Source organism: Cricetulus griseus, chromosome 2, assembly GCF_003668045.3.
Source record: "Cricetulus griseus strain 17A/GY chromosome 2, alternate assembly CriGri-PICRH-1.0, whole genome shotgun sequence".
NCBI lineage: Eukaryota > Metazoa > Chordata > Mammalia > Rodentia > Cricetidae > Cricetulus > Cricetulus griseus.
Genome location: NC_048595.1, coordinates 117196081 through 117222962, shown reverse-complemented (window position 1 = coordinate 117222962; position 26882 = coordinate 117196081). Strand labels below are relative to the sequence as shown.

At 41.0% G+C, this 26882-nt stretch overlaps 1 protein-coding gene across 1 annotated transcript; it reads left to right on the top strand.

Moving 5' to 3' along the window:
* Window positions 1–4248: 4248 nt before the first annotated feature.
* Window positions 4249–4713, top strand: LOC113834371 (60S ribosomal protein L13-like). The gene has a single exon (XM_027402968.1). The coding sequence runs from the start codon at window positions 4249–4251 to the stop codon at window positions 4711–4713; it is 465 nt and encodes a 154-aa protein (XP_027258769.1).
* The last annotated feature ends 22169 nt before the right edge of the window (window positions 4714–26882 follow it).

Genomic DNA, 26882 nt, shown 5'->3' with positions numbered 1-26882 from the left:
CAGAAAAAGAACATGAAGAAAATGTAAGACACCATGAAAAGACCAAACCTTTGAATTATAGGACTAGATAAAGGAGAAGAATACCAGGGCAATGGCTTAGACCAAATCTTCAATAGGATCATAGAAAAAAAAAAACTTCATCCAAATTAAGGAAAGACAGATCCATATAGATGCAAGAGGAACAACAAAACACAAAATACAGAAGACCAGAAAAGAAATTCTCCTTGACATATCAGTTAAGAAATGAAGTACATAGAACAAGAGAGATTATTCAAAGCTGAAAGAGGAAGAAAAAAACAATAACAAAACACATATAAAGAAAAACTTACCAGAATAACAGCTCCTTTCTTGGGGGGAACTTTGAAAACAAGAAGAGCCTGGGGTTATTCATTCCAAGTTCTAAAAGACCAGGACTGCCAGTCTAGACAACTGTACTCAGAAATTTTATTTGCCACAACCTATGGCTCAGGAAACATTGCAGAAGACAGAGCAGAAAAAATGTGAGTTAGAAGAATTTTGTAGTTTACTGAAAACATGTCTCCTAGGAATGTCAGAAGCTACACCCTTAAAGTCTTTACCAACTGCCTAAACATGAGGTGAACAAGTTCAACAGCAATAAACATGCTAAAGTGAACATGGGTGTTGTGGAATATTTATTTAACTGGGCAAAGATGTGCAGCATTTGTTTATCCTGCATTTGTTTAATGAGGTAAAGATGTCTTGCATTTGTTTAATTATGTAAAGATGTGCTGCTGTTTCAATTTGCCTGCCTAAGGCACGTGATTGGTCTAAGAAAAAGTTGAATGGCCCATAGCTAGGCAATAGAGGGATAGGCAGGACTGGCAGGCAGAGATAATAAATAGGAGAAAGAATCTAGGCTCAAGAGAGAAGAGAAGGGAGAAGAAAACAAGGAAGAAAGAGAGGGAGATGCCTGGGACCAGCCAGGCAGCCACCAGACATAGAGTAGGGCATACAGAATGAAAGAAAGGTAAAAAGCCCTGAGGCAAAACACAGATGAGGAAAAGTAGGTTAAATTAAGTTATAAAAGGCTAGTGGAACAAGCATAAGCTAAGGCCAAGCATTTATAACTAATATGAAGTCTCCTTGTCTTTATTTGGGAGTTGTTGGTGGCCCAAAAGAAACCTGCTACACATAGGGTAGCCCATCAGTCCTCAATTCTTCAAAAAGAACTCCTAGCCACTGAGGAATGTTGAGAGTGGGAGAAATAGCCTTCCCCAGGGGAGAACACACCAATCGGTTATTTAATACCAAATGGTCACCTCTGAAAACTACATACAAGTAACATTATAGAGAATAAGCAGTTTGTATTAAGGAATATATTTGCATGTATATATATGCATGTAACAACAATTAACAAAGAAAGAGCCCAGGAATTTGAAAAAGAACAAAGAGGAGGTTTGGGTGAGGGAAAAAAAAAACAGGTGAAATCATATAATTATATTGCAATCTCAAACCATAAAAGAAGTAATGAAAATATTAAAGGAAAAACAATAATGAATTAAATAAACAGCTGCCCAATTAAAGGTGAAAGAAAAACTTTCCATGTACAAGCATCCTTAAAGTTTTACATCCAGCAAACCAAGCCCAAACAAATTACAAGAAGTATACCTTCGACTGAGAGAGGCATAAGCCAAAAGACTATATAAAAAAGATATTGAGCTATAATTACTAAAACAAAAAGTACCAGTGAAAACATAATCAACAACAAAAGTATAGGGACCTAATGGCTACAACCAACATATGCATTTCAATAATAACTTTAAATATTAATGGCTTTAATTCTCTAGTCAAAGGACACAGGTTCAATGGATCAAGAATAAAACTATGTATCTATTGTCTACAAGAAGTTGTTAGCTTTAAAAATAGATATCATCTTAGAATGAAAAGGACAAAAGTATTCAAACCAAATAGGAACAGGAAGAAAGCAGGTGTTTCTATCCTAACATCTGACAAATTAGATTTCAAACTAAAACTAATCAGAACCGACAACCAGAGACACTTCATTCTAATCAAAGGAAGAGTAAAGCTGAAAGACATTACTTTCTTAAACATCTATGCACCAAACTCTGGTGCACCCCATTTTATTAAAAATGCACTACCGTATTTAAAGGCACATATTAACATTAACTGAATAATAGTAGGTGATTTCAACAACCTAGTTTCTCCAATAGATAGGTCATCTGAACAAAAAAATAGGAACATCAGAATTAAATATCATATATCTAATGAACTTAACAAATATCTACAAAGTCTTCCACACAAACACAAAATGATATACATTCCATTCAGAAGTGCTCCAAAATGCCTCTAAAACAGACAATATGCTGGAGTGCAAAACAAATCTTAAGAAATTTCTGAATGACTGAAATAACTCAAGAGTTATAGACAACAATTGACAAGTGGGACTTACTGACACTCAGAAATTTCTGCACAGATTAAAAAAATCAAGTGAAGAGGAAGCACACAGAACAGGAGAGAATCTTTGCAAACTATAAGTCTAATAGAGGATTAATACCCATAATTTATAAAAAAAAATTAAAAATTGTCAAAAAAAACAAGCTGTCCATCCATAAGTTGGGCCTGCAATCTGAAAAATGTTTTAAAAGAAGATGAAAAATCTTGAGGAAATATCTCAAAAAATATTCATCATCCTTAGCACTTAAGGAAATGCAAATCAAAACAACTTTGAGATTCTGTCATATCAATCAGAATGGCAAAGATAAAAAGCAATAGACAACAAATGCTGAAGGGGGTGAGGGGGAAAGGGGAACACTCCTTCATTACCAGCACCAGCTACTCTGTAAGTTAGTAAGGAGAACCCTACTACTGCTGCTGCAACAAATTGCCACAAATGTTATTGCTTAAAATGACAAGCATGTGTTGCCCCATAGCTCTGAAGGCAAGAAGTCAAAGATCAGTCTAAATGAATTTAAGTTAAGGTATTGACCAACTTGCTTCCTTTTGGGGGCTAAAATGAAATTTATTTCTGCATCATTTCTAATGTTTGAAGAATTCATGCACTCTCTGACTCAGGTCTTACCCTCTATCTTCAGGTTCAGCCGGGTAGCTTCTCTTGATCACTTCCTCTGACTCTGATTCCCCATCTGCCTTTTATAAAGACCTCTGTGACTGCATTGAGTCCATCCAGATGCTCCAGGACCAACATCACTCTGTCTCAAGGTTCTTAGTCCCATCTGCTGAGCTACTCTAGCATATAAACTCACATATTTATATGGGAGGTTTGTTTGGTTTTGATTTGGTTTGGTTTTTTTGGTGGGGAGGGAGTTCAGGACAGGGTTTTCTTTGTGTGACAGCCCTGGCTGTCCTGGACCTAGCTCTATAGACCAGGCTGGCCTCAAACTCACAGAGATTCTCTTGCCTCTGCCTCCTGAGTGCTGGAATTAGAGGTCTGTGCCACCACTGCCCAGCCTATATGGGAGTTTTAAAGAGGACAAATTGGTGGGCTCTTAACGTACCCATAAGCACATGCCAGGTTCAGAGTAAAATAAGATAGAGTTCAACCAAAAACATCAAGGAAGCACAGGCCCAGAACAGAAACCAGGAGGAACTAGGCATATCTGAAAATGAGCATTGGTGTCAATATCAAAATGTCTTTTATGATAATGTTAGAAGTGAAAGAGCTTAGTGAACCAATAAATCTAGGCTGACTTTTAAGGTGGAAGAGGAGTTACTGCTACTTAAGGTAGAACACTATACAAGGAAGAAATTGCAGAGCAGAACTTAAATAATCAAATGAGTCAAAGCTAGTACATAGTTTCTACACAAAGTATCTGAAAAAGCAGTGTATCCAAGATAGGCACAATGCCATGAAAAGTTCCTGGTGTTTCTCACTGACTGCTCTCAAGTCTTTCATAGGTCACTGTAAAAGGTTCTGCTACAAAATAACTACCTTTAAAGCTAAAGCAGCTATTGAGAAGAAGAATCCTAAAACCAACTTTCTAAATTATGTGATACAATAACCACAGAAGAAAAAATTGTGAAGGCTGGGCCAGTGAGATGGCTCAGTGGGTAAAGGTGCTTGTTGCCAAGCCTAACACTGAAGGTGCACATGCTAGGAAGACAGAACTCTTACAAGTTGTCCTTTAATCTCCACAAAGGTGCCTTTCTGTGCATGTCCCAAATAAATAAACAAACAAACAACTCCAAGGTGTTTTGCCACCACCAAGTCCTTTCCACCTTGGCCGTTCTCCGGCACAGGAGGCAGCCATGGTGCCCACCGAACATGGCATGATCTTGAAGCCCCACTTCTGCAAAGACTGGCAGCAGAGAGCGGACTCACGGTTCAATCAGCTGGCATGTAATAGCCTCACACTCCAAAGCCCGGCAAGCAAAACTGTGCTGCCTTGTACCTGGTCCCACATCCAGCCCCATCAACCCCACAGTGAGGTGCCCTACTGTGAGATACCATGCCAAAGTCCAAGCAGACAGGATCTTCAGCCTCAACAAATTCAGGTTGGCCCACATCCATCAGAATTGTCCTGGACCATTAACTCTGTGGTATCCAAGAACACAAAACAAATCCACTCAATCACTGTAGGCCAAAAGGCTGCTCCTGAAGCTCATACTCCACCCCCTACCCCCAAGAAGCCTTTCACCCCAAGAAAGAAGCCAGCTTTGCTAAGGAAATTAAAGTGCCCTCTAGCTTCCAGAACCTGTGATGCCATTCCATGATGTCTACAGGAAGGGGAAAGCCAGAGTTGTCATAGAGGAAGAGAAGAACATCAAGGTTTTTCCCAGTTTTGGAATGGCGCATGCCAATGCCCACGTTTTTGATATCCAAGCAGAAAGGGCCAGGGAAGCTGCAGAGCAAGACATTGAGAAATAAAAATACTCTGTTGGAGCATTACAATAAGTTTTCAGTAAAGCAAAATAAAAATTAATTAAAGCAAAAAGAACTGTGATTGCTCCCAAATGCTTTGAGTTCTCTGAATTCTCCAAGCCAGATCATTTGTAAGATCTAAACTGCAAGCTACTGCTACAAAAGCAACATTGGTATCTGAGATAGAGGAGACAAACTCAAGACGTACCTGTATGACACAGCCAAAAAGTCTCTCTCTCACACACATTCTGTGAGCACAAATCCTAACTAGTCTCTGTCTTCAATCTTGATTCATCAAATTCATCTGCCTTAGTCCCAAGATAATCTTTTTGAAACACATATCTAATCATTGTAACCCGTGGTAACTCTCTAAGTATACAAACTAAAATACAAACTCTAATTTAGTGAAAATAAACCCTAAGTTTAAGGTTTTATATCTGCTTATAACCTGATTTCCTACATCTCTTTCTTCTGTAAACTAGGCATTTCTGTAGAAATAGATGTCCCATGCTTTCAGATAGTTTTTTCATTTTCATACAATATTCTTTGGTCCTGGGGAAAGGAAAGAAGAAGAAAGGAAGGGAATAAGGAAAAACAGAAGGTAAGAAGAGAAACGCCTATTTATTCATTAGTTAATTCTTTTTGTTTTGTTTGGTTTTTTATTCATCTATTTGTTTTACATCCCCGTCATATTCTCCCCTGTCAGTTCGTCCCCCACCTCACCCTCACCCCCAATCCTGTACAATAAAAGAGCTTCTGGAGACATCACCATCCCTAATTTCAAGCTCTACTACAGAACTATGGTAATAAAAAAACCACATGGTATTGGCATAAATCCAGGCAGGTGGATCAATGGAATTGAATCAAAGACCCAGATATAAATCCACATATCTATGGATACCTGATTTTTGACAAGGAATCCAAAATTATACAATGGAAAAAAAAGCATCTTCAACAAACGGTGCTGGTCTTATTGGATGTCAGCATGTAGAAGAATACAAATTAATCCATATTCATCACCCTGCACAAAACTCAAATGCAAGTGAATCAAACACCTCAACATAAATCCAGATGCACTGAACCTCATAGAAAAGAAAGTGGGAAATAATTTTGAACACATGGTACAGGAGACAACTTCCTGAACAGAACACCAATGCATAGGCATTAAGATGAACAATATAATAAATGGGACCTCATGAAATTGAAAAATTTTGGTAAGACAAAGGATTCTGTAAGTAGGACAAAATGGCACCCTACATAGTAAGAAAATATCTTCACTAACTCCACATCCAATAGATGGTTTCCAAAATATATGAAGAACTCAAGAAACTAGATATCAACAAACCAAATAATCCAATTTAAAAATGGGGTACAGATATAAACAGCAATTCTCATCAGAAGAATCTCAAACAGCCGAGAAACACTTCAGGAGATGTTCAACATCCTTAGCTACCAGAGAAATGCAAACTAAAACTACTCTGACAGTCCAATTTTATACATGTTAGAATGGCTAAGATAAAAAACACAAGCAACAGCTCATACTGGTGAGGATGTGGAGAAAGAGGAACATTCCTCTGTTACTGATGAGAATGCAAACCTATATAGACACTTTGGAAGTCATTTGGCAGTTTCTCAGAAAACTGGGCATCAGTCTACCACAAGACCCAGCTATATCACTTTTGGGCATACACCCAAAGGATGCTCAATCACACCACAAGGACACTTGCTCAACTATGTGCATAGCAGCTTTATTTGTAATAGCTAGAACCTGGAAACAACCTAGATGTCACTCAACCAAGGAACAGCTAAAGAAAATGTGGTACATTTACACAATGAAGTGTTACTCAGCTGTTAAAAACAACGACATCAGGACATTTGCAGGCAAAGGGATGGAACTGTTAAAAAAATCATCCTAAGTGAGGTAACCAGACTGAGAAAGACCAACATGGTATGTACTCACTAGTTAATTCTAATGCCAATCACTCAGCACAGACTTCCTGAAGCTACTTTAACAAAGATCTGTATTCTTCTCATGTTATGTTCCCATTGATAACATCAAGTGGGAAAAAAAATGTTCTTAGTGTATAGAAAAGTGGTAGCTAAGTCATGACAGTATCACTTTCCAAAGAGTTCTTATGAGGTCGATGTGTAGTAGGAACCCCCTACAGAAGCTCTTTAGAAGTACGGCCTGTCCATCAGAATCAATTTTTAACCTTTTTAAAGAAAAAAGGCAGGTAGTCCTAACATCTACTGTTGAGTGGAATGTTTGAGGTGGGGACACTTACTTAAGCTTCTCAGTTGATGCTGATACAGACAAGCAGATGAAGGCTAGTAGCCTGGTGTCACCACAGAGTTAGTAACAAAGGCCATTTTTGGTGAATGGAGTTGTGGAATCAGACCCGTGAGAAAAACTTTAAGTCAGAACTCAACAGGTTCCCAAGGCTTACAACTATACAGGTTGGGACTCTCTGGGGTAGCAGAGAGTTGAAGCTGGCAATCCAAAATGGAAGCTCTTTGACCTACACTAGAACACATCAGAACTGGAGGGGCACTAGAGTTCACTGAGAAGTCAAGTACTCGGGGCCTGCCTTCCAGACATACTGGAAGACGCATTTGAGATCTCACCAAATGAAGGTGTCCACATTCAGTCACATTGCATCATCAGGAAATTGTGTTGAGCTTCAACTCGGATCTACTGAATCAGGATTGGGATTTTAACCAGATCTCCAAATAACCAAAAGTCCACAGTGAAATGTGAGGTGAATCAAAGCCTGGACTTACTTCCTGAACTTACTGGACTTCCTGGACTTCCTGGGTGAAAGAAATCTAAGCACTGCAACTGTGAGCAGTTTGTGGTCACTCAATTTGATGTCACCACATTAAATAAGCGAGCAATCTGTATACCTGAAGCTGCTTTCACCCATCACACATCTGTGTTAATACTCCAAGAATTCTTGTGAAGGAATGTCTCGTTAAACGCTTCCCTACTAAATATGTTCTTAGAAGTAAAATGCATCATACACACTAAGGAAAAAAAAAAACTAGTTTTCTTTTACTCTGTTGAAGTTACTTTCAGAAGTTACAGACAATGACAAGTCAGAAGACTTTCGGAGACGTGGCTTTTAACAGCCAAGTTTCTGCATTTTGTTCTTTTCTATAGGACATAAAACTCCTAGGATCAAGAAATCCTCCAGACTGAGTCCCTCATGAAATCCACCCCCAGTAGCTGGGACCACAAGAATGAGACACTGAGATCTATCTATGTTTTGTTTAGTAATTTTCAAATGTAGAAGAAATCACAACGTTTTCATTTGGCATCTCATTCTTTAAACCCTATGCTTGCTTATATCGTTTTTTTTCTTTTCAATTTAACTTTTTTTTTAATGTTCTAAGTTATAAAAGGAACTTTTAAAAAAAAGTGTTACACTGTGCATTTCAATTTCCAGATGCCAATTTTCACTATGGTTTCTAATTCTTGGGTTTGAGAAGTGAGTGCAAATAATAGACAGGTAAATGATAAAGCAATGATGCTGTATTAGTAAATGTTAAACTTAAGTCTTCAAAAATACACTAGTTTTACAATGGACTCTTAAAACAGTTTCGTTAAAAAACGCCTAGTTAGTTGCTAAACTTTTAAAATGATACTCTGAAATGTTTTCATAAAGTTTGCATAAGTTTCTAAAATATTGCTAATGCTTCTACATAGTTCATTCAACTATAAAAATTTATGACAGTACATTCAGAAAATGAACTCCAACTGACAAGTCTAAGAAATTGCAAACTTGCACTGACAATTCCAATCTACTTCCTTTCATGCCCAGATTCACCTAATATCTCATTTGATTCTCAAGCCTGCCTTCAGACGAAATTGGAACAAAACCATCAGCAAGCTCCATCTCCATTTGGGCATGTAACCCTTTTACAAACACAATCACAGCCAAACACCATTGTAACCTGATTTGCATTTGCACTAACTAAATTACAAAGCACACTGAGAGAGTGCCTGCTATGCTATGCATACCACAGACTTGTTAGGAGGATATATTGCAGAGCTTCTGTGAACACTAATTAAAAAGGTTTTATCTTTCCCCTCTGGTCCACTGAAATTGTGTAAATGTCTTTCCTCCCGCAACTTTGTTCAAAACCGGTTTTCAAACATGATCGGAGCCAGGCAACTATTGAAGGTAACATGATTCTACCTTCTCGGAGGACGAGCTCTGGAGAACGAAGTTTTAGCCTAAACTTTGAGCTTCCTTCCCTTTGTTATTTTGTGTTGTGCAACCTTGGCATTATCCGGCTGTGGACTTTTATCTGTGAATATCTAAATCCTGTCTTGTGGAAAACTAATTACGGAACCACTGAGAGCTTCATAATGTCCTGCATTTAAGTCCTGAGCATAATACATAATGCATAGGCAGCAGCCCCTGCACTCTGATTACAGAACACTGCCATTAAGTGAGCAAATTAAAGATGTGAATAATTCACTGGCTGCGCTTATTGTCAGCACTGCATTGTGAAATTAGAATTTCTAATAAGTACTGCAATTTTTTTAACCCAATTAACACAGAGAACATCTTGAGACTGATTAGTACAATAAAAATTATTACCTTATTCTTTTGCTTCACAACAGCCAAATTAAATACTGTACTTAATTATGCAGTATTCATTCCTTCTCTCAAAAAAAAATCCTATCATTTTAATAAGAGTTCTAATATTTGTAGATGAGCTAAAAATAGAACGCATGCATCTGTAGCTCACTGTCCTTTTTGCAAAGTTTTTTTAGGAGTCTGAACAGCACTATTGTCACCAGTGGTTGATGGTGATGGCATTAGTGTTTTCTTAAAGCAAACATCTTTTCCCCTAAAAACAAACAGCATATGCATCATTTACAAAGTAACCAACCTCTAGGAATTGAGTTGAATCTATTAAACCTCTGCTTTTCCTTAACTCTCAGATGGCAGATTAACACTGATTTGCCCCCACCACACTGTTCGTGGTTGAAGATGAAATATATATTTAAGAAATATAATTGGCTTAGGAAAATAACCAAGTATCTGAAGCAGTGGGTCTTACCTTGGATGTTCATTTAGCAAACGGGGATCTGTCTGACTCCTGTCAGGCAAGTAGGAAAGTCCAGTTTATGCTCGGCACGATGATCCTACGCAGAGAGTGTCTGCTGCCATATTAAATAAAGAAAATGATCATTTAAACCGAGGCTTTTGTCTCTCAATATTTCCTCCTGCTGTCCCTTTCGAATCAAAGCCCAGGAAAGCAGACACATCTGGTGACAGTCCCTGCCCCTGACCGCAGCAGCCTCTGGAGAAGCCCCCCTTCCTTTTCAGATCCTCTGCATCCCTTCCTGGGTAACTTCACCCCCCTAAAATGGGGGAAAGAACGATGACATTGCAGGCAGAATATGAGATTGTTTGTTCAGCCTCTGCAGCCAACTCCTTCCTGTCTAAATGTTTTACAGAAAGGGAGTGAGAGGGAGAACAGCGAAGGTGCTCTGAAAATCAGTCAGACACAATGCAATAGGGAGATGGAGAGGAGAGAAAGGAGAGAGAGGCAGAGAGAGAAGGGGGTGGCTGTCAGTGCAGATAAATCTGCATATGGAAATTAGGGTTATCCTGGGTACAGTTTTATTTAACTATGATCTACTGTTTTTTAAATTAGACCAGAATTTTAGCAAAGGAAAGAAAGTGAGTCTTGAAAACAGACTAACTTCTAATTCAATAGACTTACATTTTCATGATACCTGCAAATAACTGATCAGCCAGAAGTTATAGGAAAATAAATGGAACAAAATACAGAATGCTACCCCTGTTGTTATGCTTATAACAACACTACTACCGAATTTTTAAAAAAATGGAAATTGGGATTAGTAATGGAAAAAATTACAAGAAAGAAAAGAGAGAGTGAAAGAAAAAAAAGGCAGTCCTGGGCTGGTTTCCATAAAATGCACCCCTTAAAATAATTCAGGAGTCTACGGAAGAACTTTGTTGGATAATGGACACTGTATGTGGAAATAAACAGTAGCACATTCTGCTACTTTAGTACCAGATACGTGGTTTTCCTTCCACAAATAAGTCCCTTTTCACATTTGCAACCCAAGGCACGGTGCTTGAAAATTTCCTGATTCTGACCAGCTACACATTTGGGTGTTAAGAAGAAAACAATGGCAGGGCTGTGAGGGGGAGGGGCATGCCTTTAATCCCAGAACTAGGGAGGCAGAGGCAGGCAGATGTCTGTAAATTAGAGGCCAGCCTGGTCTACAAAGTGTGTTCTAGGACAGGCTCCGAAGGTACATAGAGAAAGCCTGTCTCATAAAACAAGAAGAAGAAGAAGAAGGAGGAGGAGGAGGAGGAGGAGGAGGAGGAGGAGGAGGAGAGAAGGAGTGCACAGGAGCAGAACTGTCACAAAGAGCTGACTCGTGAGCCCAGAAATGAGTCCTCTACCATAAACAGAGTAGCATTTACCCAGAAAATAGTATGCACTGAGGGCATGGTGTAAGAGGTGGATTGGTGATGTGGATGAGTTAACTCTCCTGTTAAACATTGATCAAGCAACCATCCCATTGCTGGCATTGTGCTAAGGAGACAAGATAAACACTACCTGCTTCCTGGTCTCAAGAGCCTAGAATTCGATGAAAAAAAAAAAAATAAGCTTAAGATGAAATGTGCTGTGCAGCTATTTCCTCTGTGTTAAAACTCATTTCTGGAAGAAGGCACAAGACAAGAAACGTAATAGTCGCAGGAAGCTTGTGAAGTTGCAAGAAACCATGAAGCCCTTCTCAAAGCCGTAACAATAAATACACTGGGAAAGGAGAGTCTCTGTAGGGAAACTGACCACAAATCATGCAGGAGCTTCAAGGAAGCAGATTTTGGGAGTAGTCTCCTGTAGGAGAAACTGCAGCCAGCCTACCCAAACCATAGTTGCTGGGCCCCTGGTGTCCAGGCCAGCCCAGGACTTCTTCCTTGAGCCAAGCCTGCCTTTATGCCCCAGAGACTGCTGACGAAGAAACACCTGACCAATGAGGAGGGGACAGTGCAGCAGAGTTGGCTGCCTGAGCCAGTAGGGCCTTGGGAGGGGGTATAAAAGCAGGTCTAACTTCATTAATAAATGAGTCTGCAGCACACTCTGCTATTCACTGACTCCCTGTGCCTGAGTCATTGGTACAGCATCTTCTCACCCCCTCCCCCAAGGGGTGTCCAAGCAGGGCAACCCACAACAGTCACCCACACTATTTCGGACTTCTGGGCAGTATAGATAGCTACCTTTGAGTCACCTGTACCTCCATAAGTAATCCCAGTGAACTCTGGTTCATTGAGTTAAACTGACTGGAATCATTTCTCCTGTGTGTCAATGCCTTAGCCAGGGTGAACAGACATTGTCCATGTCTCCCTAAGAGGAGTCACAACAGGCACCCTGAACTTACAAGTAAAAGGGTTGAGATAGTCCTGACTTCAGTATTACAGGCAGAGTTAGTGCCCTGAGGACTAGTTCCTGCATTATTGGTCTGAGTGAATACTACAAACCCAGATCGCATACCTTAAGAGTGTTCCTTTGTGCCTGTGATCCTAAATTTCTTCAGCTGTAAAAACAACAGTAATTCCTGCTTTTAAAACATGGAACTGAGGATGGGGGAATGGCTTAGTGGGTAAAAACCTTGTGCACAAGCAAGAGAACCTGCAAAAGCAGAAGGTAGCAGGGGTGGAGACATGGGAATCCCAATGACTGTGTGGCCACCCAGATTCAAGCAGAGATCCTGTCTCAAAAGGTAAGGTGAACGGTAATAGAGGAAGATAGCTGACAAAAACCTCTGGTGCCCACACATGTTCACACATGAGAGTGCACCTGCAGGTACACATGCTCACACTCATGCACACACCACACATAAACAAAGAATAAAAGAAAGAGAGGGGGGAGAGAGGGGGGAAGGGAGGGAGAGAGGAAGACTTATATGAGAATAGTGAATGTAAGCCTTTTATCTGGATCATTATAATTAATCAATAAAACTGAGAAACATAAGTGAGTTCTCAATTCAAACAGAACTCCTCCCAGTGTCTGCACACATTCAGAGGCTTCTGCTACAGCCCCATTGCTTATCACTACATTCCCTTACTGGAATTTTCAGCCGCTCTTACTCTATAACAGTGGTTCATACCTTACAATCATTCTGCCTAGCCATAGAGGAAGATAGCATTGTCTGCAGATACTAATTTTCAGAACCACACGAGGAAAGTCACTATTGGCATCTGACAGACAAATTCATTCCTAAGAAATTGACACTTGGGGGCCTAAGATGAAAGACTGATTCTAGGATTTTAGTGAAGAGAGTCTGAAGCATCTGCAATGGCCAAAGGTAAGCCATTTGTTGGGCCTTAAAAGGCCTGGATGCAAGGCCTAGTGGACCTTCCTGAGCTTGGCTAGAGTTTAGCAACCTGTCTCAGCAAAACTTTCTCTGCCCAGCTACCGCTAACGTAGTGAAATATTATTGGCCCTTACACCTCACCCCATCCTGAGGTCCCCACCCACTTTCTCAACTCTATATAAGTGCATGCCTGTTACAATAAAGCAAGACTGCTTCCACAGGTCTCCACGACTCAGTGTTTCTCCCTGGTAACTGAGGGCATGGGGGTGGGTGGGGTGGGGTGTCTGGGTCATCGACACTCACCGTTCTGCTCAGCCCCAGGAAGTGAGGGGCTTGACAGGCCCTTCCCACAGCACTGACTGCAGGAGGACCCTGCAGAGTGGTGCCGGAACAGGGACAATCGGTCTTCGGGTGAGTGTACCCCCATAAATTATGGGGTAGTTCTTCAAACCAAACCCCAGTCCCTTATGCCAGTCTGAGACCTTGTGTCCATCCCTAGACTCTTTCGGGAGCTCACCCTGCCCTGCCAAGGAGCCACTACCCATATCCCCCTACTGGCACCCCTGGGAAGCCCAGGAGCACAAGAGACTGTTTCTTGCCACCAAAAGGTCTTGTTGGGGGCATATCCTAAGGAGCAACCTCACTTTTCAGAAGCATCCCTACCTTTCTCCTATGCCTTTGGGCTGTGATTAGGTGTATACACCTGGGGGTAGGCAGGAATCCTCTACCCATGGCTGGGGGCCAGGTGCTAGCCATTACTATTTCTCAGAAGGGTCTCAGAGATGCTCACAGGTGTGGCTACTCTGAACTCTTCAGGTGGAAGGGGTTAATGGCTCTGAAGCAGTCTCAGGTGCCTCTATTTTACCCTATTCCTATGGCTGCTCAGCCTCCAGTCCCTATCTTTGGAATGCTTTCAGACAACGCTGACCAATTCTCTACAGGCCTTCAACAGGCTGCCATGCCCGATCCGTATCAGGAATCAGGTGGGAGCAATAGAGCTAGCGGCATGGAGAAAACTGGAGAAGGGTCTGACTGAAGCCCCTGTCTTGGGAATTACTCAAAAAGCTAGTGAGGACCTGACCTCCTTCATAGAGAGACTTGAAAAAAGCCTACAAATTTCAACACAACTGAGCCCAATATGCAATTCTGTCTACCTCCAGGGATGGTCTTTGTCTGCGGTGATGGGATGGCCTATGACTTCCTGTCCACCAATTGGATGGGACTATGTGCCCCAAGCCACCTTAATCCCTGATATAGATATCATCCCCAGAGATAAGACCCTTCCCATACCCTCTTTTGATTACATTGGAAGGAGACTCAAAAGAACTATACAAATGATACCATTACGCACCGGGTTAGGAATAACTGCGGGAATGGCCCTGGGACTGCCGGAATTGACTTAAAGGACATGCTCAACATCATCCTTGTCCTTATTGTCCCCTATAAGATAACTGACTTTACCTGGCTTCAAATAAATAACAGGATTGCCATGGCTCTTGAGGGGTTTATGGGAAAAATTGATTGCCACTAAGGCTCTCATAAATGGATGAGCTCCTTCTCCCGATTAGAGTGAAGCCTCCCTCCCAGGCTTTTCTTGTCTCAACTCAAGCCTAATTTCCTCACCATATTTATTGATGGAAGACTTGTAGGAGCCTCTCTGGTGATATACCCATCCTTTAAGCAAGGCAAAAAGCCAACTCCCATCAAATCCATCTCCCATGAAGTTGAGGGATCTGCACAGTTCAAAGAACTATTTGCTGTGGTCCTAGCCTTAGACATTGTAAAAGAGCCCTTTAATTTATTTTCTGATAGTCTCTATGTTGTTAATTTACTACCCAGTTTTGTTGAAGCTTATACTAAATTAGATTCTAACTCTATTTCCCCTCTTATGATCCAGGCTCAGTCATTACTTAAACAAAAAATAACCCCATCTTCCTTTAACACCTCAGAGTTCATCAAAATTTACCAGGGAAAGGAAAATGGGTTAGCTGACAACATGGCTTCTAAACCTCAATGCAGCAACACTGTCACCGAGGCTGCAAATTTCCACTCATTAACCCATATTAATTGGAGAGGCCTTAAAAACAAATTCCCATACATACCAGTTAAAGATATCAAAAAGATCACTAGAACTTGCAAATCTTGACAGCCTTTCCTCCAATTGCCTCCTCTCCAGGCCATTGGGAGCAATCCCAGAGGGCTTCTTACCAATAACCTCTGGAAAATAGAGGTCATATACAACTCCCTTTTTTGGAAACTTAAGTATACTTTCCTTTAAGTTGATACCTTTTCCCCTGCCTGCTGGGCTTCAGCACACACCGAGGAAAAAAAACCAAAGCATGCTATCAGCCATATTCTTCAATGCTTTGCCACCCTTGGATTACCTGATCAAATTAAGACAGACAATGCCCCGTGCTTTATAAGCAAAGACTTTGTAGACTTTCTTCAGACCTGGAAGATTTCATATTCCACAGGCATCCCACATAATCCCTGGGGCTAGGCCATTGTTGGAAGATATAACTACACTCTCAAAGCTCAATTACAAAAACAAAAGGGGGAATCCCTATACCCACTTGATCATCTAAAAAGAGCACTACTTACCCTGAGTATTTTCAGTTTTTCTAAAGAAGACAAATACCTGTCTCCCTTTCAAAAACATTGGTCCTCTTCTGTTACCTGCAATTACATCTGGGTCAGATGGAAGGACCCACTGACTGGGGTCTGGAGAGGTCCAGACCCCCTCCTCACAGCAGGAAGAGGGTTTGGATGCTTCTTCCCTCAAGATGAAAAACGACCCATCTGGGTACCCTCAAGAGACCTCAGATATTTACCCTAAAAAGGGGTTGATGACAATTACCTTTCCAGGGAGTGTTCCACCCCTGAGAACTGTGCCTCTGTTTCTCCTCCAGGAATGATTAGAGATGTGGACACTGCTGCCTTCCCTGGTACCAGTGATGCTCATCTTGCCCAGTGTCAAAATCAAAAGGCTTCAGGAGGACTTGGAAAGGAGACATCCGGACATCCAGGACAATTCTCGTGGACAGGCCTATATGGCTTTCTACCCTACTTTCTCCCTCTACTTAGACTTTCCTTCTCTTTCTTCTCCTCCTTATCCTTACTGATGGGCCCTGTCTTCTCAATAAGATCATACAATTCATCCACCAAGAGTAAGAGGCAGTAAAACTTCATCAGGTTGAAGTACATTATCACAGGCTCACTAATCAGGAGTTGAACTCTTCCTATGATTGGCCATCCTTCTATGAGCGTCCCTCCCCCACCCTCCATCTGACCAATGACAGGTAAGATCTCAGATAGGCTGGGACAACCTAAGGCAGGTCATAGAGTGGATTCTTGATGAGCCAGATACATGGTACTCTACGAAGGTTAAGATCTCCAGGTGGGAGACATCCTAAGACAGGGGCCATGTCGTCCGTCATCATTACAAAAAAAAAAAAAGGGGGGGAGATGTTGGACCTAAAAAGGCCTGGACACAAGGCCTAGTGGAACTTCCTGAGCCCAGCTAGAGTTTGGCAACCTGTCTCAGCAAAACTGCCTCTGCCCAGCTACTGCTAATGTGGTGAAATATTATTGGCTCTTATACCTCACCCCATCCTGAAGTCCCCACCCACTTTCTCAATGCTATATACGTTCATGCCTGTTAAAATAAATAGAGACTCTGCTTCGACAGGTCTTCATGAATCAGTATGTGTTTCTCACCATTCTACTCAGCCTCGGGAAGTGACTGGCTGGACCAGTCCTTCCCAGAGCCCTGACTGCCAGAGGACCTGACAACCAATAAAACAAACAAATAAAAACCAAACAAAGTTTATTGATTTTTTTGTATTATTGCATGTATATACGAGGTTTGTGTACACCATGTGTTTTGAGGTCAAACTGACTAAGAGTCAGTTCATCTTTCTGCTGTGGGTTCTGGGAATGGAAATCATGTCATCAAGCTTGCTCAAAAAGCTCTTTTACACTAGGTTTTGGTGGCGCACGCCTTTAATCCCGGCACTCGGGAGGTAGAGACTGGCAGATCTCTGTGAGTTTCAAGCCAGCCTGGTCTTCAGAGCGAGTGCCAGGATAGGCTCCAAAGCTACACAGAGAAACCCTGTCTCGGAAGAAAAAAAAAGAAAGAAAGAAAAAGCTCATTTACCTGTTGAGCACCTACCTGGTCCCAAACAAATGAAAACTTTAAATGTGTATTGATAGGAGTCTTTGAAAGGGACACAGAAACCATACAAAAGAGCTCCCAGTGGGCTGTCACTGGAACTGTTTACCAATAAAATGTTCAGAGTGGCATGGGCTTACAGTTGAGAGTAAAATAAGAATGACCAATAACCTGGACTAATGCTAAATAATGGAGATAGATGAGGCTCAAGGTGCAATCTTCAGTGCTGAAAATGAGGAAGAAAGAAAAATGAGGCTAAATAAATGGAGATAAAGAGACAATCCCTTATTACAGAATAATTCCTCCTTTTTAATGAAGGTAGCCTGTCTCTTTTTCATATTAACACAAAACTGATTAATAGAGACAGACAGGTAAACAGACTCTGAAGAGAAGATTACTAGGTTCAAATGCTAAATTTGTCTTCCATTAGTTGGCTTATATCTAATCAGACAGGTATACAAATAGGTGATAGATAAATGGATAGACAGATGGGTAGATGGAGAAATATTTGCAAAATACTAAATATTATCTGTGTCACAGAAGGTTGATTAAATGAGCTGAGTGATTTAAGAAACATACAAAAGCATCAAGTATTTCCAAGTGACATACATTTAGTTACAGATAGCCATCTGTTCTAGTTTGATTTTTGTGACTGTGACAAAAACACAACATGAGGAAGAAGTTCTTTAATTGGTTTATACTGCTGGATCAGTCTGTCATTTAGGGAGGTCAAGATGCAAACTCAAACCAGAGCTGAGGCATGAACTATGAAGAAACACCATTTATTGGCTAAATTTCCATGGCTTGCTCAGCTTCCTTTCTAATTTTAAACCAGGACAACCCACCCAGGGTGGCTTACCCATTGCAGTTTCCCACACCCCATTAGTCATTAAAATTGTACCATAGATACTCTTACAGAACAATCTGATGGAAGATATTCCCCACCTGAGGTCCCTTCTTCCTAGGTGACTGTCGTTTGTGTCAAGTTGACAAAACTGTCCAACACAGGGAGGTAAGGATTTATTTGGCTTGACGTCCAGGTCACAATCTATTATTGAAAAGGGTCACAGCAGAAACTCAAGTTGCAGCTTGACGTACAACCCAGGGAAGTTACTGGCTTGCTCACTCACAGGCTTATGCTTAGCTCATTCTTAGACAGCCCACTGTGATGAGAACTCTTTCCCACCAGCCTAGTCCCATACCCGAGTTACTCCCCAAATAAACACACAGATGCTATATTAATTATGAAATTGTTGGCCAGTATGGGCTTCTTATTGGCTAGCTCTGTCTTAATTAATTGACCCATCCCTACTAATCTATGTATTTCTAAATGGTCTTACCTTACTGGAAAGTGCCTGACTCTCATCTTCTCTTCCCGGGCTCACATGATGACTCATCTCTGCCTATACATCCTAGAATTCTCCTCGTCTGGTAGCCCCGCATATCCTTCCTGCCTGGCCACTAGCTAAACAGTGCTTTATTCATCAATAAGAGAAACATATACACAGAAGGACATCCCCCCCATCAGCCCATGACCACTTGCCTAATGACAGTGCCATCCACATGATCAATATGGGCTGTCTTTTGACAATTAAGAATCAAGATAGTCCCTCACAGACATTGCCACAGACCAACCTGATAAAGACAGTCTTGTGCTAAGAATCTCTTACCACTGCTCCCATCGTGTTTTTGTAACAAGAGCTGATTGCCTCCTCTGCTAGGAATCCCCCAGTGTTTACTGTGGTGATTAGAGTCAAGGACAAAGTTCCCCTGGGTTGGCCCTCTCCTAGCCCCATTTCCCTGTCTCACTTTCATGCTTCACCAAATCTTGCTGTTACTCGTTTCACGAATGCTCTTCAGAGATTACTTTGGCTTACTCTTTCTTGCAATGAGTTCTCAGCTAAAATGTCTCCTAATTGATAAGGCTTCTCTGGGCCTTCTAATATAAAATAGTCAATGAATTGTCTAACCTTTTGTGTTTTTTAAATCACCACCTTCACTTTATTTTGTTTGTTTCTAGCACATTCCCTGGAAGTGTGCTTCACCCATATCTACAGCTCTATCTCTAACTCCTTAACACTTGTTGTTAAATAGATGCTAAAAAATTGTTGAGTGTGTGTGTGTGTGTGTGTGTGTGTGTGTGTGTGTGTGTGTGTGTGTGTGTGAATACACACACATATTTTCTTACATTTTTGGTTGCAAGCCTAGCCTTTAACGGCTGAGCCATCTCTCCAGCCCTACACACATATTCTTAGCAAGTTGTATATTCAAAATACCCTGGAAGTCTGGGTTTTCTTCATTCTCATTGTTCCCTTTTCTGTCCAGTTTAAGTATGGTATTTGTTTCATAGTTTGCCCCTCAAGCAAGATAATATCTGGCCGCTATTTAGCATAGTAGATTTTGCCTTCTTAAAGCTCTTTCATGTACTCCAGACCTCAGTTGTCTCTTTGGGAAATGATAAAAATAACCATAGCTATTGGAATCCAGTTTTTTTGTTAGATAATTTTACTTGGAGAGCATCTAATTGGCCTTCCAGATCTCAGTCCATCAATGAGGGAAGCCAGGGCAGGAACTCAAGGTAGGAACCTAGAGGCAGGTCCTAAGCAGAGACCAGGAGGAATGCTGCTTACTGACTTGCTTCTTCTGGTTTGCTCAGCTACAATTCTAATACAGCCAGGCCCAGCTCACTAGTGATGGCATTGCCTGCAGTGGGCAGGGCCATCCTGAATCAACAAGCAGTTAATAAAACATTCCACATGTGTTCATAGGCCAATCTGATGGAGGCAATTCCTTAATTGAAATTCCCTAGGTGATTCTAGTTTGTTCAAGTTCACAAAAACTAACAAACATTTTCAGTAAATGACCAGGTGCTAAATGATTTTGGCATAATGGACAACACATTCTTTGTTGCAAGTCATCAATCTAACACTGTAGCAAGAAAGTAACCACGAATGCCACTCTAATCAAGAGGTGTGGACTGTGCTTCAGTAAAACTTCCCCTTAGAAAAAAGGTGGCAGGCTAGACTAGTCTTCTGTCTGATGTTCCGTTTCTAGATGACACAGACTAAGATGAAATCCCAGAGTAATTGCATAGCTTGCTTGTGAATCAACCCAAATTATTAAAGAAATTTACTTTAGCTTGAGTGATCAAAGAAGGCTTCCATGAAAGGCTTAGTACTGTAACTTAATACTGTGAGGCAACAGACTGGTGAATTTTGTCAAGTAGCTATTTCCAGGCTTGAAGAACATTAGGCTAGATTCCTCCCTCACAACACAAGGCTTGTAAGCCAAGGATTATGCATGACCCTAACTACTAGTGGGTGGGTTGTATCTCTGGCTCCAGGAGCTGTAACATCTCATACTGCCTGGATCAATGAATAACTACATAACATAATTTTAGATTACTGTGTATCAGGAGACTTTTTAATGAAGAACAAGAGCATTGGTCTGCTGAGATGCCTCCACATGCTTCAAGTCTGTGGACCCAAGTTTGATCTCTGGAAATGTTGCAAAAAGCCAGGGAGTAGTATGCATCTGCGATCACATTTCTGTAAGATGGGTGGCAGAAACAGAAGCATTTTCCCAAAGCTCATGGGTCAACTAGCCTGGAGTACATAGCCCAACAGAAATGAGCCTCAACAAAGTAGAAGAGAGAATCTACTCTCTACAATTGTCCTTGACATTCTGTTAGTTCCACCATCGAGAATAAGACCACTACCACAATGTGAGTCAAATTTGAAGCAAGTTTGATTTATATTTGGGTGCACCCAAGAGCTAGCCAGCAACTGCATCCTACCTCGAGTTAAAGAGAGCAGTCCCAAATCCATTGCTGGGCCCCCCTTAAGGAGTAAAATCATGAGGGTTACAAAAGAGAGACAATGGGGGTAATACAGAAATGCAAAAAAAAAAAAAAAACCCTCAAAAATCATCATGTGGTCACCTTGTGATGAGGGAGGGTTGGGGTGGGTCAGGAATGGTCAGTGAGAGTAAGCATATTCTCTAAAACAAGTCGAGGTCATGAGCTGAGGCAGGTCAGGTTCCAGGAAACAGTGAGCAACTCAGCTACTACAAGAAATAGAGATTTATTTTTAGCAATATAGTATAATGGCTCCTGCCTTCAAAATGGAGTCAGGCAGGTGCCTCAATCCAATCATGCATCCTTGTTCTTACACACACTCACTCATAGACACACACACACACACACACACACACACACACACAGAGAGAGAGAGAGAGAGAGAGAGAGAGAGAGACAGAGAGAGAGAGAGAGAGAGAGAGAGGGGGGGAGACTTTTTAAAGACCCTGACCATAGTAGTATTGTGCGTTTTTGTAAAGGGTCCATCCCAATCTGTCTGTGTGAAAACTTCCAGAGGCTTCTGAGCTAGCATAGAAACTGCTTAAACTATGTATCAAGACAATGGTCTCTGGCCACTGTCCAATTATCTCTTTAGACATATGAGACCTCTTGAAAGTCCTTTACTTTACAATGTAATAAACTCTGCCTGTCTCCAACAGTACATCCTGTGTATCTCACTTCATACATAGATGGCAAAGAATGGGAAGATGAAGAGGCCACAGCCAAATTCCTGTGGAGATAGGAGCAACTACACCAGTTGTTTCTCGTGCCCATTTTAACCAGTCAGGTAAGGGTTGCTTGTGGTCACCCAGGATGAAGATGATTTTTTTCTGGTTTCCCTAACTTGTGAATGTGATATTGAGCCCAGGCCAGATACAGTATTGTTCCTGACAGGCAATACCATCAGATCAACACCCAGTACATGTTTGTGAGAAACATTTTTTTACTTGTTAAGCAACAGTTATACTGAGTTTTTTTGCTACTTGCAGTTTTACTCAACTCAAATTATTATGCAAAGTTATGTTAAAAGGAAGGGTACACAAAAGTCTGGAGATAAGTTTAGCCAAGATCTCAAGAACTAAAGGGAGCCAAGACTTGAAAATCCAGAACAAGTCACAGTTTGTGCAAACACTTTGAAGAAAGAAAGAAAATAGATCATATGTCATGATCAAGTTATGTCAAAAACATGAACATGTTTGGATCTTTCCACAATGTCAGAATTCATTGAATAGCAATAAATTCATAAGCCAAATCATTTTCATTGGCTTTAATTCATCAAAGACTGCTGATTTCACTTGATTATCCATGACCAAGCTCTTTTGTCCAGATCTTAAATACTAGTACTAACTCCCAGATCAACATTACACTTCACAAGATGATGTGGTTGATAGTTACTAGAAGTGAATAGTGCAGCTGTACAGTTTTAAAAGGCTGTGCTGAAGACAAGGGCCGAAAGCTAATTCAAATGTCAAGGAGACCTTGCAGCTAATACACTAACATAACAAGCTAGGCCACTGATCAGGTCTAGCTGCAGAGTTAGGTCCAAGGCATCACAAAGCAACTGGGTCATGGATTCTGGTTTGATTCACACTCCAGGTGGCCTGCTCACATGTTGGTGAATGCTGTCCTACCCTGGCATTAGGTATTTTTCATTTTATATAACCCAGGTGAGAGGTGACTTTTGTGAAAGCCAAAGTTACATTTTAAGTTTTAATTACTATGGCTTAGAATCCATGAAACAAACAAACAAACAAACAAACAAACAAACACTTCTGATCTGCAAGCCCCTTGTCCAAGAACAGAGAGTTCCTGAAACGCTGGAGGCTATTGCTTATGGGCTATTGCTTATGGAAGATAACAGGACACATGTTTTTCACTCCCCAAGCAAGTTTTCTTGATCCATCTGCATCTGATGTGCTTAATCACTCGTGGGCAGGAGATTCACAGGCAGGAAATTTGTCAAGATGTATGCTTGCCCTGATTGGATATAGGCTGGAGCTCCTGATTGGACCTGATGCAAAATACTTAAGCTGCTGCAAACCATGTCTCAGGACCGTCTTCTGAAAACCCAGAGATGGATCTTGGCCAGAGCCTATCCACCTGGCCAGTATTTAATTAAACCTTGTTTCAAATTTGACTTTAAACTGTGGTAATGGTCCTATTTTCAACCAGTGGCATTAACATTTTATCTCTTGGTCTAGTGTGTTCAATAGATTTCTAGACCTGGCTTTATTGTCAATATCAAGCTTTGATAATCCCATGTGTCCATATCATTTAAGATTTACTATATTAAGCTATAAACCATACTATACTATATTATATAATGTAAGTGATAATACTTTATTTGCATAAGTAATTTATCATTCACTGACTCATGGTTTGGGTAGAATGTATTTGCTTATTTGCATAAAGAATACACAGTCCTTTTTTTGTTTGTTTTCACCATTAGAGTCAATGAACCAGATGTCTGTTTTAGAAAATTGAGTCGCTTACACAAGGAACTGGTGGCTGATGTCCTGTATAACAGAGGAACTAAAAGCTGTTCCAAGTTCCTATTACCTTGACTTCCTGTGGTGGTCTGAATGAAAATGGCCCTCACAGACTTATGTATTTGAATGCTTGGTCCCAAGTTAGTGAAACTATATGGGAAGGATCAGGAGATGTGGCCTTTTTGGAGGAGTGTGTCACTGGGGATTAGCTTTTCGGTTTCAAAAACACCATGCCAGTCTCAGTTTCTGCCTCTCTCCTATTCACGAATTAGGAAGTAAAAAGTTCTCAGCTACTGCTCCAACACCATTGCCTGTCTGCTTCCCGCCATGGTGATCATGGACTAACCCTCTGAAAGTGTAAGTAAGCCCACCAATTAAATGCTTTAATTTGTAAGAGTTGCCTTGGTCATGGTGTCTCTTCCCAGAAATAGAACAATGACTTCTCCACAGTGATGGTCTGTAACCTAAAATTGTATACTGAAATAACCCTTTCACTCCTATGTTGCTTACTGTGAGGATATTTTATCACAGCAACATAGATTCAGATGGAACACATACTATGCCAGAAACATAGAGAAACACATTTGTGGTTTCCTACACTGTCAGAATGTATTCAGTAACAAAAACATTCACAGGATACATTAATTTTCAGGCTGCAATTTAAAAAGCAGTCCCAGTTTCCCCTGACAGCTGACAGTTGACAAAGCAGATTCTTTTATTCCAATCTTGATTACTCTCACATAACACATTATGCTTCGCATCATTGGGATCCTATGGGAGAAGTACTAAGAGTTAGGGAAGGTCAAGAAGTAGACACAGCACACCAGGGGTTGGTAGTGCACGCCTTTAATCCCAGCACTTGGGAGGCAGAGGCAGGTGGATCTCTGTGAGTTCAAGACCAGCCTGGTCTACAAGAGTTAGTTCCAGGACAGCCTCCAAAGCCACAGAGAAACCCTGTCTTGGGAAAAAAAAAAAAAGTAGACACAGAGAATCTCTGCCAAATGGTGGCTATGTTGATCAGTATCTCAGGATCAGTCATAAGGAGCTCTGTTGGCTATAAAAAAAAAAATGACGCTGCCTGAATATAATTCTGACTCATCAAAATTCAGTTATAGATCAGACACATTGTTCCTAGAACCCAAAGTAAGAATGACTCAGAGAAAAGGACAAACTGGAATGTTAAGGTGTGTGTGATGAATACTCTTGAGTGTCAACTTGACTACATCTTGTATTAACTAAAACTCAAGGGGCTAGACACACCTGTGAGATTTTTTTTTCTTAAATAAATCATTTGAAGTGGGAAGACCCACTTTAATCTGGACCCTTTAAGGTAGGAAGATCCACCTTTGATGTGGGCCACACCTTCTGCTGGCAGCCTATGTATATAAAGTACATGGAAGAAGGAAGCTTGCTCTCTTTGCCTGCTTGCTGTCACTTTCCCTGGCAAGTCCATTCCTTCACTGGCATTAAAGCCTGCTTCTTTGGAATCTGGCCTATACTGAAGACTAGATGAGACAGCCAGTCTTGTGGACTGAACAGTTTGATTGGACCTTTCACTGGTAGATAGCCATTGTTGGACTAAGTAGACCACAGTCTGTAAGCCACTCTAATAAATCCATATATATTCTATAAATTCTATTCTTCTAAAGAACCCTGATTAATACAATGTGTTGTACATAGACAACAGTTGCAGACCATTACTCACTTGCTGTAAATGGTATTTACAATAAAGACAGAAGTAGACTTAAAAGTACCTTAAATATGCTGACATATAGACACAGTGGGCAATATCTGAGGAGAGAAAATTGCATCACACAGCTGACTGTAGCATAGAAGGTATAAGTCTATATGTTTATAGCCACTAGGGTGTAATTGTGCAATTATGTACTCTTAGTTCTTAGGTCATTGGTGTAGAGTGATAAACAAGCTGTTTTTAGCTCTTTTGTGTATTTCTTGAGTCTATTTCAGGTCAGGAGCCATAGGTCATTAGGAATTAGTTTCTAAATATTTTTTAAAGGCATCTCTGGTGGTTTGAATGAAAATAGACTCATAGGTAGTTGGACTATTTGAAATGATTAGGACCTGTGGCATTGTTGAAGTAAGTGTGACTTTATTAGAGGAAGTATATCACTGGGAGTGGGCTTTAAGATTTCAAAAGTCCAAGCCAGGCCCAATGTTTTGCTTTGCCTGATGCCCGAGGATCTAGATGTAGTATTCTCAGTTACTCTCCAGCACCATGTCTGCCTGCATGCCACCAGCTACCCACCATGATGACAATGGACTAAACATGTGAAACTGCAAGCAAGCCCCAATTAAATGCTTTCTTTTATAAGAGTTGCCATGATCATGGTATGCCTTCATAGCAACAGAACACTGACTGAGACAGAAGTTGGTACCAGGAGGGAGTATTTCTGTGACAGTACCGACAATGTGGCTTATTGGTAGAATGTGGACTTTGGGAATTTGGATTGGGAAAGGAGTTGGATGCTTTAAGTGGTGCTTAATGGGCCATGCTAGTAGGAGCATGTAAGACAGTAGTGCTGAGAGCAATATAGATTAATGATGACTTGCCTCAAGAAGTTGCAGAGGAAAAGAAGATTAGTAAGTGGCCTAGTGATCATTTTTGGGATATTTTTGGCAAAGAATGAGGCTGCCTTTTGCCACTGTCTGAAAAGTGTACCTAAGGCTAAATTAAAGAGATTTTGTTGTGCCCAAATTCTGAACCCCAAATCACCAAGAGACCCATTCTGATGCAAAAGCAAAGAGTCTTTTATTATTTAATGAGTTAACTGCATTAACTCAGGTCTTCCATTCCTCCAACATGGCAGGCAGGATCGAGAAAGACCCAAAGGAGCAACACGAAGAAGCAACACAGCAGGGGATTTATTGGGTAGAGCAAGGGGAGTGTCTAGGGGTTTGCAACAGTCTCAGGATTGGTCTACTTCCAGGCTTGGATGGCCTGTCCTGAGTTGATTGATTGTCAACTGGTTGCTATGGTCTATAGGCCCTCCCAGGGCAGTTTTTACTAGTTACTCCTAGCTAATAACTAGGAGGTCAGGCAAGGTCAGGAAGCTCAGCACATTTTGCTGAGTCAGAGGCCTCCATCTTGCTGGTTCTCTTCTGCAGCCTGTCAT

Bases quoted from the DNA above. Each gene is read 5' to 3' on its own strand.
- LOC113834371 (XM_027402968.1), top strand. From the start codon at position 4,249: ATGGTGCCCACCGAACATGGCATGATCTTGAAGCCCCACTTCTGCAAA.